Source organism: Sorex araneus, chromosome 2, assembly GCF_027595985.1.
Source record: "Sorex araneus isolate mSorAra2 chromosome 2, mSorAra2.pri, whole genome shotgun sequence".
Taxonomy (NCBI): domain Eukaryota; kingdom Metazoa; phylum Chordata; class Mammalia; order Eulipotyphla; family Soricidae; genus Sorex; species Sorex araneus.
In genome coordinates, this window is record NC_073303.1 from 146,820,360 (window position 1) to 146,840,924 (window position 20,565).

The following is a 20,565-nucleotide window of genomic DNA, read 5'->3' on the forward strand; positions in this document are numbered from 1 at the left end:
CCACTTCACATTTCTTGCCCCCTTATCAAATATTAAGTGATCATACATTTGGGGTTGTGTGTAGGAATATTCCACTCCATTCCATTGGTCTGCAGCTCTGCCTTTGTCCCAGTACCATGCTGTTTTAATTGTTACTCCTTTGTAGTAAAGTTTAAGGTTGGGGAGGGTGATGCCTCCCATCATATTTTTCCCAAGAATTGTTTTAGCTCTCCGTGGGCGTTTATTGTTCCATATGAATTTCAAGATTGCTTGATCCATTTCTTTGAAGAATGTCATGGGTATCCTTATAGGGATCACATTTAATCTGTATAGTGCTTTGGCGAGTATTGCCGTTTGAAAATGTTGATTCTTTCTATCCATGAGCAGGGGATATGTTTCCATTTCCTCATGTCCTCTTTTATTTCATGGAGTGGCATTTTATAGTTTTCTTTATAGAGGTCCTTTACTACTTTAGTTAAGCTGATTCCGAGGTATTTGATTTTCTGGGGCACGATTGTGAATGGGATTGCTTTTATCATGTCCCTTTCCTCTGACTCATTGTTTGCATATAGGAAGGCCATGGTTTTTTGGGTATTGATTCTATAGCCTGCGACTTTACTGTACAGGTAAATTGTTTCTAGGAGTTTCTTATTAGAGGTTTTAGGTTTTTCTAGATATAGTATCATATCGTCTGTGAATAGTGAGAGTTTGACTTCTTCCTTTCCTATCTGAATGCCCTTAATATCTTTTTCTTGCCTAATGGCTATTGCAAGTACTTCCAATACTATATTGAAGAGAAGTGGTGAGAGTGGGCATCCTTGTCTTGTCCCCGATCTTAGAGGAAAGGCCCTTAGTTTTCCCCCATTGATGATAATGCTTGCCATAGGTTTGTGGTAGATGGCTTTGACTATCTTGAGGAAAGTTCCGCTAAAACCCATTTTGGTGAGAGTTTTCATCATGAATGGATGTTGGATCTTGTCCAATGCTTTCTCTGCATCTATTGATATGATCATATGGCTTTTTTTTTTTTGGCTTTTTGGGTCACACCTGGCGATGCACAGGGGTTACTCCTGGCTCTGCACTCAGGAATTACCCCTGGCCGTGCTCAGGGGACCATATGGGATGCTGGGATTTGAACCCGGGTCGACCGCGTGCAAGGCAAACGCCCTACCCGCTGTGCTATCTCTCCAGCCCCGATCATGTGGTTTTTATCTTTACTTTTGTTGATATGATGGATTATGTTGATTGATTTCCGAATGTTAAACCATCCTTGCATCCCCGGGATGAATCCCACTTGATCATGGTGTATGATCTTTTTGATGAGTTGTTGGATTCTATTTGCCAATATTTTGTTGAGGATCTTTGCATTGGTAGTTCATCAGGGATATTGGTCTATAGTTTTCTTTGTTAGTGGTGTCTTTGTTTGCTTTTGGTATTAGAGAGATATGTGCCTCATAAAACCTGTTCGGGAGGGTTCCTGTCTTTTCAATTTCCTGGAAAAGCTTGAGGAGAACAGGCAACAGGTCTTCTTTAAATGTTTGGAAGAATTCGCCAGTGAATCCATCTGGACCTGGGCTTTTGTTTTTGGGGACACTTTTGATTACAGTTTTGATTTCCTTAATATTTATGGGCCTATTCAGGTACTTTAAGTCTTCTTGGTTCAGTCTTGGGATATTGTAGGAATCAAGGAATTTATCCATTTCTTTTAGGTTCTCTTGTTTTGTGGCATACAGACTTTCAGAGTAGTCTCTGATGATCTTTTGAATCTCATTGGTTTCTGTTGTGATGTCCCCCTTTTCATTTTTGATTCGGTTTACTAGTGTTCTCTCTCTCTTTCTTTGTGAGTCTTGCTAGTGGTTTATCAATCTTATTTATTTTCTCGAAGAACCAACTCTTTGTTTAATTGATCTTTCAGATTGTTTTTCGGGTTTCCATGTCGTTAATTTCTGCTCTAATTTTTATTATTTCTTTCCTTTGGCCTGGTTTGTGTCTCTTTTTCTGGTCCTTTTCTAAGATCTTGAGCTGTGAAGTCAAGCTATCTATATAGGCCCTTTCTTCCTTCCTTAGGAAAGCTTGCAGAGCTATAAATTTCCCCTTAACACAGCTTTAGCTGTGTCCCATAGGTTCTGGTAGGTTGTGTCTTCATTCTCATTTGTTTCGAGATATTTTTTTATTTATTCCTTGATTTCCTTCATGACCCACTCATTGTTCAGCATTGAGTTGTTTAATTTCCAGGTGTTTGATTTGGTTCTCCGCGTCTGTGTGTGATTAACTTCCATCTTCAGTGCATCATGGTCTGAAAAGATAGTTGATACAATTTCTATCTTCCCTATTCTATTAATGTATAATTTGTGGCCCAGAACGTGGTCTATTTTGGAAAACGTTCCATGTACACTGGAAAAGAATGTGTATTCTTTCTTTCTGGGGTATATAGCCTTGTATAGGTCTATTAGCCCTGTCTCCTCCATTTCTTCCTTCAGAGCCATTGTTTCCATGCTGAGTGTTGTTCTTGTCGACCTATCCAGAGGTGATAAGGCAGTGTTGAAGTCTCCAACTACTATTGTGGTGCTAGTTATGTCCCCCTTAAATTCTGTTAGGAGTTCTTTTAAGTATTTTGCTGGTCGTTCATTAGGTGCGCATATGTCTAAGTGTGTGATTTCTTCCTGTTGTACATATCCCTTGATGTATAGAAAATGGCCTTCGCTGTCTCTTCTGATCTTTTTCAGCCTGAAATCTATGTTGTCGGATACTAGTATGGCCACCCCAGCTTTTTTGAGGGAGTTGTTTGCTTGCAGGATTGTTTTCCATCCTTTGACTTTGAGTCTGTGTTTGTTCTGGCTACAGTATTTCTTGTAGGCAGCAGAAAGTTGGGTTTAGTTTCTGAATCCATTTTGCCACTCTGTGCCTCTTGATTGGTACATTTAAGCCATTATCATTGAGAGAAATTATTATCATGAGATTTTGTGCCATCTTTCTGTAGGGTTTGTTGTTCTTGTAGGGTTTTTCCTTGTCTTATAATAGCCCTTTTAGTCCTTCTTTTAAGTTTGGTCTGAGTCCTTGAAGTTCCTGAGCTGTTGTTTCTCCATGAAATAGTGTATGGTTCCTTCAAGTTTAACTGACAGTTTTGCCGGGTAAAATATTCTTGGTGAGGCATTCATTTCATTATTTTTTTTTACTATATCCCACCATTGTCTTCGGACTTGGAAGGTTTCCTCTGATAGGTCTGCTGTGAATCTAAGGGGTGCTCCTTTGTATGTGATTTCCTTCTTTGATCTTGCTGCTTGAAGTATTGTGTCTCTATCCACGGCATCCATCATTCTGACTATGATATGCCTTGGGGATTTTTTATTTGGGTCCCTTTTAGCTGGCACCCTTCAGACTCCTTGTATCTGGATGGCCGCATCCTATAGCTCTGGGAATTTCTTAGCAATGATGTCTTTAATTGTGTTTCTTTTTTCATTGGGATTGGTTCCCTGTGCTTCTGGTACTCCAGTGATTCTTATGTTGTTTCTCTTGAGGTCATCCCCTAAGTCTCTAATTCATTCTAGAGCCATTTTGAGGTCTTTTGCCATTATTTGTTGTTACCTATATGCTTTCTGCAGCTCATCTTCAAGCTCACTGATTCTGTTTTCGGCTGTAGTTATTCTACTATTGAGGGATCCTACTGAGTTTTTTATTTCATCTACCGATTCTTTTAATTGTGTCACTTCTGTTCGTAGCTTTGAAATTTCTGCTCTCATTTCTTCCTGGATTATCTTGGTGGACCATTCTAAGGCTGCATCCATATCCTCCCTTAATTTATTGGAAGTTTGTTTCATAGTTGCTTTAAGTTCATCAACCATCTTTATGATTTCCTCTCCGAATCCTTTATCTGAGAGGAGGTTGTATTTCTGGGAAGTCCTTGCTGAGGTTTCTGAGATCCTCTCTTCCATCTCTCCTGGCGGTGGGGATTTTCGCTGTTTCTTCATGTTGTTATGGGCTTTACTGTCAGGCGAACTTCCTTAGCTTGTGAGGAGCCTCAGTTGAAGACGTAGGGCTATGGTCTCTTTACAAAGGACTTTTTGTGCAGCTTGATGTGTTCACTGACAGTTTTTGTGAAATTAGGCTAGGCTAGGCTAGTTGACTATTAACATATATTGACTAAGATGACCAATTGTGATCAATGCGCGATGTATGGAATGGTAAAAATAACTGGGGCGCGGCCACTGCTCCAGAAGGAGGCCACGCCCATTTTGAGACCACGCCCCCTAAGGTGAGGACACGCCCCCAACAACCTTGAGCCAAGGCAGGGGTCAGGACGGCACCAAGAGGTGACTGAGATCAGCAAGGCTGGGCTGGGGAGCGTCAGAGCCCCAGATCCAGGCTATCCTGACAATTTTTAACAAGCTTCTTAAAGGAAAAATCTGGGACTTTACTTTGGTCTACTAAAATACTTATGGGATTTAATTTTATGATAATTTTTTAATAAATGTTTTTGTTGATAGATTCATTATGTGTTTTGGATTTTTTAAAATGTGGCATGGGTAAGAACAATATTTGAGAGTTTTATTTTGATGTTTCAAAAACATTGGAAAAAAATGTTGACTCTTCCATACAGAGGTAGCTGAGAGTGCTAGAACTGACTCAATTATACAAGAGGGGAAAAAATTACGGCCTAGAACTTTAAGTGAAATTATGGTGAACAATCAAATTGAGAGAACAAGAAGACTTATGCTAAAAGCTGAAAAGGCCCAACAGAAGATTCAACAGAGAGAAAAGGAATGGGAAGAACTGTAAGTTGGTTACCTTAATCCTTTCATTTTAATATATCAAAGTATTTTCAAAAATCTGTATTGGCATTTCTATCTAAAGAGGTAGATAGAAGAGAGAAAGATGGAGATACAGCTTCAATCTGTATTGAAGAAGGATCAGCTGGATCTTTCAGGGTAGTGGAAGTCCATTGCTCCTTAGAGTTTGGGGTTCAGAAATTCTATTTTGCAAATATACTCAAACTGATAATTAAAGATTCTGACCTTATTTTCTATCCTAAAAACAAAGAAGATGTTCTTCCCTGTGTTCCTTTAACATCTTATTTTTCTTTCACTTTTAGATCTCGAACCTAATGTTACCTTGAAAAAAACTTGATATTAGGGGCCCAGAAGATAGTATGGTGCTGAGGGCATAAGCCAAGACCAGCATGCAATGATCTGGGTTCAATTTCTGGAACTACATGGTACCTGCATTGCTGGGGGCAGCCTGGGAGGCCCCTGAGCACTGCGGCATGTGCTCTTGGAGGCTCTCAGCACTTGTGGGGTCAGTTCAGCATTGCTGTATCTTAGCATCTTGTACTGAAATGCTGGCCTCACAAAAATTTCCAGGCTGCCATCTGGAAATTAATAGAGCAAGGACCTTTTTTTGGACAATTTTCCAGTGTTCCACTTTTCGACAAGGCTAAATCAATTTGTATTCCCACCAATGTAGCAAGGTTTTATCATTTTCACACCAGATATATATTTTTTCTTTTTGGGTCACACCCAGCAATGCAGAGGGGTTACTCCTGGCTGTACACTCAGGAATTACTCCTGGCGGTGCTCAGGGGACCATATGGGTTGCTGGGAATCGACCTGGGTTGGCCACATGCAAGGCAAACACCCTACCCACTGTGCTATTGCTCCAGCCCCACACCATATATTTTTGTTCAGTTTTCTAGTTATTTACCATTTGAGGATAAGTGTGCATCTATTTCTCTTATATGGCAAGAGATGTTTTCTTCCTTTCTCTTTCTACCTCTCCTCCCTTCCTCTATTCCTCTTTCCTTCTTCCATCCTTCCCATTTCTCCCTTCCTATATTCCCTTTTATTCTTCTTTACATTTTCTTCCAATTAGTATTGTTACACACAAATATAGAATTTCCAATTAATGCATTGCTTTGATGTTTGTATGTGTTATTAGAAGGGTTTAAATGTTAACTAATATTTATTAAATATTAACTTTTATATAAATTTAATATTTATTTATAAGATCAATGAAGCCAGTATTCCCCACCCTCATTAACCTGGGAGGTTGGCCTAGAACTCGGCCATGCCCAGAGTCCAGGCTTGGACAGTCACACACACGTATCTTTGCTCTCCAGCCGGGTTTCCTTCTCTGTCATCCCCAGTCAGAGTCCAGCTAAGTTCAAACCACAGTGGCTTGGCTTTGGATTCCTAACAGTAGTTTTGAGAATTACAATTCAGAATGAGCATCTGAAAACTGTAGACTAACTGGTAATCGGTCTCCTGGGCTGGAGAAACGGGGAATGCAGGGTGGTGGGGGGAGGGGGTTTACGCTGAAGACCACTTGACCAGCGGAATAAAGCCAGGCCCAGCAGTTCAAAGGAAGAACCCAAGGACATGATGTTGCTCAGGCCCTGTGGTACCAAAAAATTGTCAAGCATCCTGGTATGTTGGGGTCCTTCAGAGCTACTCTGGAAATGCTTGCAGGGTGGCAGGGGAAGGGGTATCGCGGGAGAACCTAATGGTGTGGGACCAAACCCAGGCTAATCATATGCAAAGCATGTGCCTTAACCCCTATACTATCTCTTCAGTCCTCAAATAACTTTTTATTGATTTTTTAAAAAACTCTGCCCTCAATTAAATTTTCATTTATAAAATACTCTACCTCCAAGGAATTATTTATCAAGCGAATAAATAATAATGTTGATATAAATTAATGCACTGAAAGCCTAAGACTGATTTTTATTATTTGAGCACCATATGATTAATGGCTTGTTTTCAGTTATTTTTTAATTTTGCTTGGGGTGTCATTTAAAAACTTTTTTAATTTATTTTTTAAAAAGCTATTTATGATTGGATTTCAGTCATATAGTATTCCAACACTCAACCCTCCACCAGTGTACATTTCCCAGCAACAATGTCCCCAGGTTCCCTCCCATCATCCCCCACCCCCCCGCCCCCTACCTGCCTCTATGGCAGGTGCTTTTCTTCTCTCTCTCTTTCCTTTTGGGCATTGTGGTTTGCAATATTGATACTGAAAGGTTCTCTAGAATATCCCTTACCTGCTGTTAACCCTCAGCTCTTGTCCAGCATGATCATTCCCAGCTATTATTGTCATTCCGGTCTCTTCTCTATCTTACCTGCTGTCAGCCCCACACTCTTGTAGTCAGTTCCAACCACTGACCAGTCTTCCTAACCCGTTTTCCCTGGTCATGTCTATTATTCTTCTACTATGTATTTTTTATATACCACAAATAATGCAGCCATTCTGTATCTGTTCCTTTCCTTCTGACTCATTTCACTCAGCATGATACTCTCCATTCCATCCATTTATAGGCAAATTTCAGTGTTATTCACGAATCACAAAATCCCATTAATCATCGATTTCTCCAGTGGGCTCAGTAACCTCTCCATTCGTCCTTTCCCTGAGATCTTATAAGTCTCTCTCTTTTTTTTTTTGGATTTTTTTTTTGCTTTTTTTTTTTTTGGGTCACACCCGGCGATGCACAGGGGTCATTCCTGGCTTATGCACTCAGGAATTATCCCTGGCGGTGCTCAGTGGACCATATGGGATGCTGGGATTCTAACTCAAGTCGGCCGCGTGCAAGGCAAACGCCCTACCCGCTGTGCTATCACTCCAGCCCCTTAGAAGTCTCTCTTGACTCGGCCTTGCCAAAGATGTCACACTGGAGGCTTTTTCAGGGTCAGGGGAATGAGATCCAGCTTGTTATTGGATCTAGCATATGAATACACGATGTGAAGCTTGCAAGGCTGTCCCATATGGGCAGGAAACTCCCAGAAGCTTGCCGGTTCTTCCCAGAGGGAGAAGTAGGCTACAAGACAAGCTTCTGGGAGCTTGCTCCTAAGTCTCTCTGGATGTTGGCTGTTGATGGGATCACACACACCTGGGTTCCTCTGCTGGCACCTTCATGCACGAGGCCCATCCGATCATGTGGAGAGGGGCCCCAAGCATGACTGTAGCTAGGTTCCAGTGGTCTTTGGCTGCCGGGAGCTCTGCTCAGGGTGGGGAGGGAAGCTGGAGCCCATCCCCTCCGAGGGGCCCCAGGGAAGACGGCCAGGCGTATGGCCAAGAGACTCTTTGCACCGCTCTCTTCTGGGAGCTTGTTTTTAAGTCTCTCTGGATGTTGGCCGTTGATGGGATTACACACTCCTGGGTTCCTCTGCCGGTACCTTCATGCGTGAGGCTTGTCCTATCAGTGTTATTAATTTTTAAAAATTCTTGGGTTCTAAAAGCGAAACTGTGCCAAGAATATGGAATTAGGTTTATACTCCATAACTGAATCTGAATATGTATCTGGGGTAAAAAGATAAGAGTTTATTGTTTTGTTATAGATTTATCCATTTTTTTCTAATAGGTACAGGAGTAAGCCTGATGATGACTATGAAGATCCCAAAGATATTCAAGCCATCAAAGAGGCCCAGATGTATATGGGAGATTTTAATCTGAAGACAGCTTCAGACTATAAGATACCTGAGCACATGCGAATAAATGCTGCCAAAAAGGAAGAGGAGCTGGGACACCTAGACTCTGTGGTACTTAGCCATGGTTTTCATGATGAAATGTCTTGAACTTTTAATAGAGATATGTTGAAAATCACCCATTTTGGGATCCTGATCCCTAATGATAGTCATAGAATTTGAGAATTTATGTTTGTAATTTGAGCTTTTAGGTTGTTTATAATGCCTCCTGCTTTTTACAAATGGGGGAACCAAAACCAGGAGAAGACAGATTTGTTTTTGTTGTTTGTTTAGTTAATAGGACAGAACCAGCCTTTAAGTTTAAGTCCTGATTCACTGTTAATTTTATAGATCTATCGAGATATAATGGACAAGTGTGATGTTCTAAACTCAGTCACAATACATTGAAATCTATTTTATTGGAATGGCACATAAAACAACCTGAAACACATTGTTGTACATGATGATTAGAGTCTGTTTCTATTTCTATCACTTAATAGCTATATGAACTTTGAGAAAAATTTCCCTAAGATCCAGTCATATTATCTCTAAAAAGGGTATTAATACCAGTTACTAATAATAGGACATTTAGTCTACTTCATAGACTCAGTGTAATAATAAAAATGAATAAATACTCATTATTGTATTTATAATACAATTAAGATAATTATACGAAATACATTATTACATATAATAAATTACTTAGATCATTACCATATAAACTTAAGACCCTGAATAGTATCAAGTATTTAAAAAATAATGTTTTGTCCATTTTGTCATGCTTGTGACCAATGTTTAGTTCTGTGAAGTGTTTATGAAAATGCAAAGGAAGAATTGGCACAGAAGGAGGGCGCTCCTCAAAAGAAGTAGCTCTTGAAGCCATTAGCAGATTACTCTAGATTAAATTTTTTTCAATTTTGGAATTTATTTTGGGGGCCCCTCCTAGAAATTCCTAGTTGCCTGGATCGGTATTTCAAAGCAAAGGCCCCACGGTGTGGTGCCCATCCAGCCCTGCGTGCCAGGGCATGCCCGGACCACTCTGGCTGATAGTCCTCAGAGGCCTCCAGGACCACACCTGGTGGTGTTCGGGGTCTTCAGGGCTGTACCCAGTGATGCTGGGGATCAAATCAGGGTCAGCCTCGTGCAACACATGCACCGTAACTCTTGGACTCTCTCTCTCTGGTTTGTAGTTCATTATTTTCAACTTAATTCTCATTCCCTAGGTGCTTCAGATATTATACCTACATGTACTAGGTCTTAAGTTTAAATCTTAATGCTTTTTTTTTTTTTGGCTCTTTGGGTGACACCTGACAGTGCTCAGGGGACCATATGGGATGCTGGAGATCAAACCGGGACTGGCTGCATGCAAGGAAAACGCCCTGCCCACTGTGCTATAGCTTCAGCCCCCTAAATCTTAATGCTTTAACATTTTGTTCTTTGTTCTTACTACATAAAATATCCCCATTTTGTTGTTGTATTTTTTGCTTTATAAAGAGTATATGGGTAGATTCTATAAATTTAGAAGAATTGCCTTTTGAGCTCTTATTTCTTTAACCTGTGTGTTTAGAAAAAGTAATCTTAAATAGCCTTTGTTATATTGAGTTTCCCAACCACACACAAGAATGGGGTTGCAGGGGTACACAGGGCTTGAAAAACACAGCCCAGGGAGGAGGTGGGAATGAGGGAAAACTGCGCGTGCCTAACAGCTGTGTCTGAGGAGAGCCCAGCGTGGCTGAGACACCTGGAAAAGGAGCCAAGGGAAAATCCTGGAATTTCTTGGTGTGACATGGTACTGAAATTCAGGACCATGACTTTATGCACACAAGGAGTAGCCATAAAAGTAAGGTCAAACTCAAGAACGAAAGTAGAGTTGACTCTAGTTTGTTCCTACTTGGGGCATCCTGAATGAATCCAAGTCAACAGAATTTGAATTTGAGCTTCCATTGGGGCAAGATTATATTGCTGAAACAAAGATCTTTTCCTGGAATCTGACTCATTGCCATGCCTTAAGAATAACTTCCATGGAAGGAGGTTAAGAGATCTCAGGTGTGAGCCAGCCAAAGGTTCCCAGAGATCCCATTTGAACTCCCCCCCCTTTAAAAAAAGGTTAAATGGGGAAAACCCTAAATTTTATAAAAGAGTAACTTAGTAGTGAACAGGGAATGGTCTGATAAATATTTATCTTGAGTTTTTGCTAGCCATATACTTACTAGTCTAGAGGCAAAAATATTATTTCAGTCTGTCTTTTGTGCTGGGGTTATCATTTAGTTTTCTTCTCACTCTTTTTCAGGTCCACTTAAAGAAAATGCAGATGAATAAGAGTATTGTCTCACTTAGAGACCTTAAAGTGGCCGTCATTGAAGAAATACAGTGCCTCGTACAAGAACTGAAGAATATTCAATTGACTCTTCACGTATCCAAACATCTACCCATTCCTGAAATCCCCAAGATCTACCCAGAAGAAATCCCAGAAAAGAGATTTCAATATAATGATGACATTCTCCTGGCTTTCAAGAATGAGCAGATGAAAAAACAAGATGAAAAAGACACCAGCTCAGAGCAGCCATTGTCCTCGGGTCCAGAGGAAAAGTTCCGGAAATCAACCCTTGGAAGGGATGGTCACATAACAAGACGTGATTCAGTGTTGAAGGGATCAAAGGGATCAATATTCAATACAGATATTCCAAAGTTTTTGGAATTTGAAGCAGTAGAGCCAACTGATGTGGAGCTGGAGATTACAAAGAGGGATGAGATTAAACAGATTTACATGCAGCAGTATTTGATGGACAGGGTAAGGGGTGAGAATGTGGCTGTTTAAGCTGAGAGGATAGCTGGGAAGAAAAATTATAATTCATTGTTCAAGAACTTTAGAGAGCTTGGGAGTAAAAGGAAAGGAAAACCTTAAACCTTAAGTGAGTTTGCTATAGAAATATGTGGACTCCCCTGGTCATGCTTGTCCAACAAATTTAGAGTTTCCTTAAAGGCAGAATTATCATTTCTTTAGTGAATAACACTGTGAGCCATGCTACATAGTTCTCTAAGTTTGTAAATATTATTCTTATTTTATTCTCTCTTACCTAGAGAGTCTGCACACTTTTATGAGGCTACAGATTATCTCTCTCTTAAATATTGTTGTGTTCTTAATATGTACTCAATGCTGCTCTATACACAGAATATCCAAAAATGTTTGCTAAACAAGTTGTGATGACATTCTCTTGGCTTTCACGAATGAACAGATGAAAAACAGGATGGAAATCCTTTCAACTCAGAGCAGACATTGTCTATATTGCTTTCCAAGAGCCTGGACCTCTCAACATTCCCACCAACTTCCCCCCCAAAACAGTGCCAGCATTGTCTGTTTTGGTTCTTTTTTGTTTGTTTGTTTTAAATTTATTTCTTTTATTGAATCACCCTGTGGAAAGTTACAAAGCTTATGTCTCAGTTATACAATGTTCGAACACCCATCCTTTCACCAGTGCACATATTCCACCACCAAAAACCCCAGTATACCTTCCACCCCCCAACCCCAACCCCCGCCTGTGTAGCTGACAAATTTCACTTCACTTTCTCTTTACCTTGATTACATTCCATATTTCAACACAAAACTCACTATTGTTGTTGAAGTTTTCCCCAAAAAAACAGCCCTGCTGAAAAGGAAGCATTTGACAATTAGTTTTCCATTGCTGAAAATGAAGAGATATGAAGCTGCTATCGCTGCCGCATGGTTCGGGATTTCTGTATTTTAGTATTTTAGTAACGAAGTCCAGGGAGATTTATATTATAAATTGCATCATTTCCCTTCCTGAGGCAGCATGGGAGTATGGCTTAGTTCAGAGTCTAGAGACATTTCTGTGAGCAGCTGCTAGTACCAAAAGTAGTCTAGCTGGCCTCTGGATTGTGGTCATTCAGCTGCAGAGCGGCCACACAAACGTGTTGCCACCCGGGTCACATCTTGGCGGAAAGTCTGTTTTTGTTCTTTTTTGATGTGTTCAAGTATCACTGGCATGCATTTCCCTGATGAGCTCTTTTAAAAAATTGTTTGTCTTTTGCTTTTAGGCCATACCCAGCAGTGTTCAGGGCTTACTCTTGGTTCGGTGCTTGGAACCACTACTGGTGGTGTGCAGAGGGAACATATGGGGTGTCAGGAATCAAACTGGATGCAAGCTGTGCTCTGACCCCTGTGAAGTGCATTTTTGCATGTTTGTTGCTGTATTTATTCTTCAAGGAAATGTCTTTGTTTCTTCTCATTTTGATGCATTATTAGTTGTTTGTTGCAAAATTTTACAAGGACTTAAGTTCTTAGGTATTAACCCTTTGTCAGATGAGCAGTGGGTAAATATTTCTTCCCAGTCTATGGGGTGTTTTTTTACTCTAGTCATCACATCTTTCAGAGTGCAAAAGATTTTAAAATTAATATAGCCCCCTTTGTTTATTTTTGCCTCCGTTTGCCTGACCAATGGCATTAAGTCATTGAAAATGCCTCGAGATTCAGTTTCTTGAAGGGTGCTTCCTTTTTTTACCATAGTAATTTTATGGATTGGGCCTGGTATCAAACTTTCTAATCCATTTTGAATTGACATTTGTGTAAGATGTGAAATAGGGATCGTTCCAGCTTTAAATTATACTATAAAGCTATAGTGATCAAGACAGTATGTTATTGGAATAAAAACTAACTCTCAGGCCAATGGAACAGAATTAAGAGTCTAGAGACAGAGCCTCAAGTATATGATTATCTAATCTTTGACAAAGAAACTAGAGTTTGAGAGGACCAAAGAAAGCCTTTTCAGCAAATAGTGTTGGGAAACTGGTCAGCCACGTGTGTAAAAAAAAAAAAAAGAATTCAGATTCTTTTATTACCTTTTATACTCAAATCAATTCAAAATTGGGCTAGAGTAGCAGTCCAGTAGCTAGGGCACTTGCCTTGAGTGTGGCCACTCTGGGTTCAATGCCCAGCACACCATACCAAAGTTACTAGTAGTGACACACAAGTGCAGAACCAGGACTGTGCCCGCCCCCCCCCCCCCGAACAAACAAAAATCCAAAAGTAATGACTTCAATCTCAGATATCACTAATTATATTAAGGAAAACATAAGTAACAGTGTTGCACTTTTCTTGCTGTTTTTATGTTATTTTTGTTTTGAAAATTTTATAGTTCTTGACGGGTCACATATACTTCCTTTTATTCACATATATTCTCTAAAATATTGTCATAGCAGATACTCCTTAAGATATTTTTGGAGTCTTATGTAGATAAGACTACATAAGACTACTAAGACTACTAGGACTACTTATGTAGTCTTACCTACATAAGATACTCTCTATATGTTTACTGATTTGATTATAACTTCCTCAAACCTTGATCGGTCCACAACCTATAAATTATTTTGCTTTTTGCCATCCCTGATCTGAAATCATTGCATTCAGCTTGATGGTCTTGGACTTTTTTTTTGTCTTTGTTTTAAAAACACATTTTCCTGGAGTTGAAGACGTAGTACGGTGGTTAGGGCATTTTCTTGCATGTGGCCTAAAATGGGTTTGATCTCTGTGTCTGCATATGGTCCTCCAAGCACAGCCAGGAGTGATCCCTGAATGCAGAGCCAGGAACAGGCCCTATGCACTACTGGGTGTGGTCCCAACACATTTTTCTTTTTAATAGGCTGGAGCGATAGCACAGCGGTAGGGCGGTCGCCTTTCATGTGGCTGACCTGTGTTCGATTCCTCTGCCCCTCTCGGAGAGCCCGGCAAGCTACCAGAATTTGGTAGGCCCGCACGGCAGAGCCTGGCAAGCTACCCGTGCATATTGGATCTGCCAAAAACAGTAACAATAAGTCTCTCAATGAGAGACGTTACTGGTGCCCGCTCGAGCAAATTGATGAGCAACGGGATGACAGACTGAATGCTATTTGGTCTGATAAATTTATGGCTGTCCCAGCTATTTTTTTTTCTTTTTTGGGTCACACCTGGCAATACACAGGTGTTACTCCTGGCTCTGCACTCAGGAATTACCCCTGGTGGTGCTCAGGGGACCATATGGGATGCTGGGAATCGAACCTGGGTCGGCCGCGTGCAAGGCAAACGCCCTACCCACTGTGCTATTGCTCCAGACCCTGTCCCAGCTATTTTTGTCTACCATTGGCTTATATGTTTCAGTTAGAGAATTTCTGCATTTAATAAATTATCTCATGTAAAGTTTTACAATGAATGAATCTATTTACATTACTAGGCACACACATATGCACCCATAAACTCTCCATCCTTAAAAACTGTGTAATGAAAAACTGCTTTCACTCAAATTAGTAGTATTAGCTTAAAATGTACATTTACCTGTTCTAATAGAGCCTTCAATCTTTTTCTACCTCAGATCCAAGAACTGATTGTCACATTTGATGCAGAACTTTGTCTCCTAAGACATCAGAAACTGAAGCTAGATACTCAGATAAAGTTATCTGACCTGCACCATCTCACACTATTTCAAGAAATGCTGCTCCTCAAGAATTTTGAAAAAGAGGAGAATATACTTCAAGAGCGTGTTAATTCATTAGACAAGGAGGAGCAGGATATGCAAGTATGAATGGGCAGGAGAATGTTGACTTCCAACTGTTACTTACAGGGGGAACTTGATTCCTTTTTTTTTGTCTTATTTCCCAACCTTGTTCTAGTTCGTTCTTCCTCCCTTCCTTCTTTGTAAGCCAAGTGCCTTACTTGCTCTGCCATGTATAGTCTCTACATTTCATTCCTGTCTCTTTTTTCTCCTTTGCTTCTCTCTTATTTCTGCATGCTCTATTTCAGTTTCCAAAGTCAGTTATAGAATCTGTATTTTCTCTATTGAACTTCTCATCTGATATTCTAATCTCATTGTTGTGAATATGAGTAAACATGTTTTACTTTATAATTATATGTAAAGATATTGCTAGTGATTCGGGAGAAGGGTGGTAAATTCCATTAATTTGAATTTGGTGGAAACTAGGAAGACACGCCAGAGACAGTAACAATTCTAAAGGGGTTGGGGGTGTGTGGCAGGGGAAGCTTTTCCTCAAGGTCCCAGAAGGAGCCAGAAGGAGAACAGCCAGAAGGAGAGGAGAATTTGGAAAATTCAGCCAGTCAAGTGGATCTAGTAGGAATGAGTAGGGAAGCCTAAAGTCTCACTAATGCTGCTCTCCTACCCCTACAACTCATACACAAATTCTGGCTCAGAGAGAAATGAATCAAATCTTAAAACAGATTGGATCTGATATTTTCAAAGGCAGAAGAATAATTTTCCAGAAGTGAGTCTTATAGTTTACCTATTCATTTTAAAGGTCTGTATTTTTGTCACTAACATATGAAATAGAATTTTAATTAAGTTATCTTTTTAAATTGAATAACTGAGAGATACAGAGTCACAAAGTTGTTCATGATTATGTTTCAGTCATACAATGTTCCATCACCTGTCCCTTCACCAGTGTACATTTCCTGCCACCAGTTACTCAGTTTCCCTCCTGGCCCTATCCCACAATCTACCTCTATGGAGCCACTTCATACACTCTTTCCTTTGGAACATGATGGTACTGAGAGGTTATCATGTGTGATGCTTTACTTACTTTCAGCACTCAGTTCTTGTCCAGATTGATCATTTCCGACTATCTTTGGCATAGTGGTACCTTCTCTATCACTTGTGGCAGGCTTCCAACTGTGTACCATTCCTCCTGTATTCCACTAAGTCTTGGGTATCATCTCATTCTGTGATTTTTTATATCCCACAAATGAGTCCAATTATTCTACGTCTTTCTTTCTCCTCTGACTCATTTCACTCAGCATGATGCTCTCCATGTGCATCCATTTATATGTGAATTTCATGACTTCATTTTTCTTAACAGCCACATAGCATTCCACTGTGTAAATATACTATAGTTTCTTTATCCAGTCATCTGTTCCTGGGCACTCGGGGTTTTTCCAAATTCTGAATATTGTGAACAGTGCTGCAGTGATTCTAGAAGTGCAGATGGCATTGATGCTGTGTGTTTTTGGGCCTGCAGAGTATATTTCTAGAAGTGGTATTGCTGGCTTGTATGGTGACTCAATTTCTAGCTTTTGAGGAATGTCCATATTGTTTTCCAAAAATGCTGGACTGCTTAGCATTCCCACCAACAATGAAAAGATTACGTTTTCCCACACATCTGCACAACATTGGTTGTTCTTATTCTTTTTGATGTGTGCCAGTCTCTGTGGTGTGAGATACCTGATAGTTGTTTTGATTTGCAGCTCCCTGATGCATTGAAGAGCATTTTCAATGTGTCTTTTGCCCACTTGTATTTCTTCTTTATTAAAGTCTCTGTAAATTTCTTCTCCCCATTTTTTTTATGGAATTGGAGGTTTTTTTTTTCTTGAAAAGTTCTACCAGTGCTTTATATATCTTGGATATTAACCCCTTATCTGATGGGTATTGGGTAAATAATTTTTCCCATTCTCTACGCTGTCGTTGTATCCTATTCACTGTTTCTTTTGAGGTACAGAAGCTTCTTAGCATAATGTAATCCCATCATTTATCTTTGCTTCCACTGGCTTGGTCAGTGGTGTTTTATCCTTGAAGATGCCTTTAGCTTCAATGTCATAGAGGTTCTTTTATATATATTTTTTAAAAAAATTTTTATTGAGTCACTATGTGGAAAGTTACAAAGGTTTCAGGTTTAAGTCTCAGTTATACAATACTCGAACACCCATCCCTTCACCAGTGCACATATTCCACCGCCAAGAATCACAGTATAGCTCCACCCCACCCCACATCCCCAACTTCCCCCTTTGTGTAACTGATAAATTTCACTTTACTTTTACTTTAATTTGATTACATTCAATATTTCAACAAAACTCACTATTATTGTTTGGAGTTTATCCCCCCTAAAGTCGGACCTGCTGAAAAGGAAGCATTTGATAATTTGTTTTCCATTGCTGAGAATGAAGAGATATGAGGTCGAGTGACCACACTAGCGGCCTCACGGTTTTGGGTTTCTGTATTTTAGTATTTTAGTAACTAAGTTCAGAGAAATATCTACTAGAAATTGCATCACTGCAAACTTGTACTTCTCAGTTATATTATATTCCACATATGAGTGCAATCTTTCTATGCCTGTCTCTTTCTTTTTTTTCATCTGGACTTTATTGATCTAATAAAATTACATTAAGAATTAAACTAAAAAGCTTCTGCACCGCAAAAGATACAGTGACCAGAATACAAAGACTATCTACAGAATGGGAAAGGATATTTACACAATACCCATCAGATAAGGGGTTGATATCAAGGGTATATAAAGCACTGGTTGAACTCTACAAGAAGAAAACATCCAACCCCATCAAAAAATGGGGCGAAGAAGTGAACAGAAACTTTCCCAAGGAAGAGATACGAATGGCCAAAAGGCACGTGAAAAAGTGCTCTACATCACTAATCATCAGGGAGATGCAGATCAAAACAACCATGAGATACCACCTCACACCACAGAGACTAGCACACATCCAAAAGAACAAAAGCAACCACTGTTGGAGAGGATGTGGGGAGAAAGGGACCCTTCTACACTGCTGGTGGGAAAGCCGACTAGTTCAACCCTTCTGGAAAACAATATGGACGATTCTCAAAAAACTAGAGGTTGAACTCCCATTTGACCCAGCAATACCACTGCTGGGAATATATCCCAGAGAAGCAAAAAAGTATAGTCGAAATGATATCTGCACTTATATGTTCATCGCAGCACTGTTTACAATAGCCAGAATCTGGAAAAAAACCTGAGTGCCCTAGAACAGATGACTGGTTGAAGAAACTTTGGTACATCTATACAATGGAATACTATGCAGCTGTTAGAAAAAAATGAGGTCATGAAGTTTGCATATAAGTGGATCAGCATGGAAAGTATCATGCTAAGTGAAATGAGTCAGAAAGAGAGAGACAGACGTAGAAAGATTGCACTCATCTGTGGAATATAGAATAGTAGACTAGGAGAGTAACAGCCAAGAATAGTAGAAATAAGTACCAGAAGGTTGACTCCATGGCTTGGAGGATGGTCTCTCATTCTGGGCAACTCAGAGAAGGGAACACCAAGTAAAATGTGATTGGAAGGGTGATGCGTGCCGAATGTAGACTAGAGACTGAACAAAATGGCCACTCAACACCTTTATTGCAAACCACAACACCTAATCAGAGAGAGAGAACAAAAGGGAATACCCTGCCATAGTGGCAGTGTGTGTGAGGGGGGGGGAGACGGGATTGGGGAGGGTGGGAGAGATGCTGAGTTTACTGGTGGTAGAGGATGGGCATTGGTGAAGGGATGGGTTCTCGAACTTTGTATGGGGGAAACATGAGCACAATAATGTATAATTCATGTCATGGAGGTTCTGCTCACATTTTCCTACGTGTACCTTATGGATTCATGTCTGATATTGAGGTATTCAATATATTTTTTTTTCTTTTTGGGTCACACCCAGCGATGCTCAGGGGTTACTCCTGGCTTTGCACTCAGGAATTACTCCTGGCAGTGCTTGGAGGACCATATGGGATGCCGGGGATCGAACCCAGGTCGGCCGCGTGCAAAGCAAACGCCCTACCCGCTGTGCTATTGCTCCGGCCCCGGTATTCAATACATTTTGACTTGACTTTTGTGCCTGGCATTAGAAATAGGTCTGCGTTCATTTTGTTTTTGTAAGTAACAAAACCAGTTTTACCAGCATCACTTTTTGAAGAGAATTTCCTTTATATTTTTTGCTCCTTTATCAAAGATTGTGTTCATAAATTTGAGGGTCTCTCAGGATATTCAACTCCATTATATTTGTCTGCAGGCCTGTCTATTTTCCAGTATACTGTTTTAGTTACTACTGCTTTCTAGTATAGTTTGAAGTTGGGGAAGGTGATGCCTCCTATCTTCTTTTTCCCAAGAATTGCTTTAGCTATTCGTTGGAGTTTATTGTTCCACATGAATTCCAGGAGTGCTTGATCGATTTCTTTGAAAGATTTCATATCCTTATAAGGACAGCTTTGAATCTGTATAATGCTTTGGGGAATATTGCCATTTTCATAATGTTAATCCTCCCAATCCATGAGCAGGGAATATGTTTCCATTTCCTAGTATCTTCTTTTATTTCTTGAAGTATTACTTTGTAGTTTTCTTTGTATAGGTCCTTCACCTCTTTAGTTAAGCTGATTCTAAGATACTTAATTTTCTGAGGCACAATTGTGGACAAGATTATTTTTTCTAATATCTTTCTCCACTTTCATTACTTATATATAGGGTAACCATGGACTTTTGTGTATTGATTTGCAACCTCCACTTTACTATACAAATACATTATTTCTAAGAAACTTTTTTTCTCTCGAGTCTTTAAGATTTTCTTTGTATCATGTCATCTGAAAATAGTGAAAACTTGACTTCTCTATTATCTGGATGCCCTTGATATCTTTTTACTTGCCTAACTGCTATGGCAAATACTTCCAGTACTATTGAATAGGAGTGGCAAGAGTGGGCAACCTTGTCTTGTGGGAAATCTTAGGGGAAGTCTTTAGCTTTCCCTCATAGAGGATAATGCTATATCCTGTAATTTAATAATAAAGGGGTGCTATATCTTGTAATTTCAAATAATTACATATTCTTTGAATTTCTGTAATTTCTGTGGTGATGGCCCCCTTTTCATTTCTGATTTGATTTATTAGGTCTCTCTCTTTCTTTGTGATTCTTGCTTGTGATTTATTGATATTGTTTTCTTTCTCAAAGAACCAGGCCTTGGCTTCATTGATCTTTTGGATTTGTTTTTGGGATTGCAGTGTGTTGATTTCTGCTCTAAGTTTTATTTATTTTTTCCTTCCTCCTGCCTGGTTTGGGATCCTTTGATGGTCATTTTCCAAGATCTTAAACTGTGAGGTGGTTACTTATGTGGGTCCTTTCTTGCTTCCTGATAAATGCTTGTAGAGCTATAAATTTTCTTTTTCACATGCTTTTGCTGTCTCCCACAGGTTCTGGTAGCCTGTGTACTCATTCTCATTTGTTTCCAGGGATCTTTTGATTTCTTCTCTAAGCCACTGGTTGTTCTGTTGTGAGCTATTTAATTTCCAAGTGTTTAACTCTCCATTTCTCTGTGTGTGTGACTCACATCTGTTTTCAGTGCATCCTGGTCTGA

General features: G+C 39.8%; 1 protein-coding gene across 1 annotated transcript in view; it reads left to right on the forward strand.

Moving 5' to 3' along the window:
- The window catches only part of CFAP44 (cilia and flagella associated protein 44), a 121,790-nt gene that overhangs the window by 74,678 nt on the left and 26,547 nt on the right, over positions 1-20,565 (forward strand). The window contains exons 25-29 of the mRNA XM_055124508.1: positions 3,858-3,863; positions 4,583-4,751; positions 8,330-8,507; positions 10,723-11,223; positions 14,795-14,998. Of these exons, the coding sequence (XP_054980483.1) occupies positions 3,858-3,863; positions 4,583-4,751; positions 8,330-8,507; positions 10,723-11,223; positions 14,795-14,998 (1,058 nt within the window). The remainder of the gene's footprint in view (positions 1-3,857; positions 3,864-4,582; positions 4,752-8,329; positions 8,508-10,722; positions 11,224-14,794; positions 14,999-20,565) is intronic.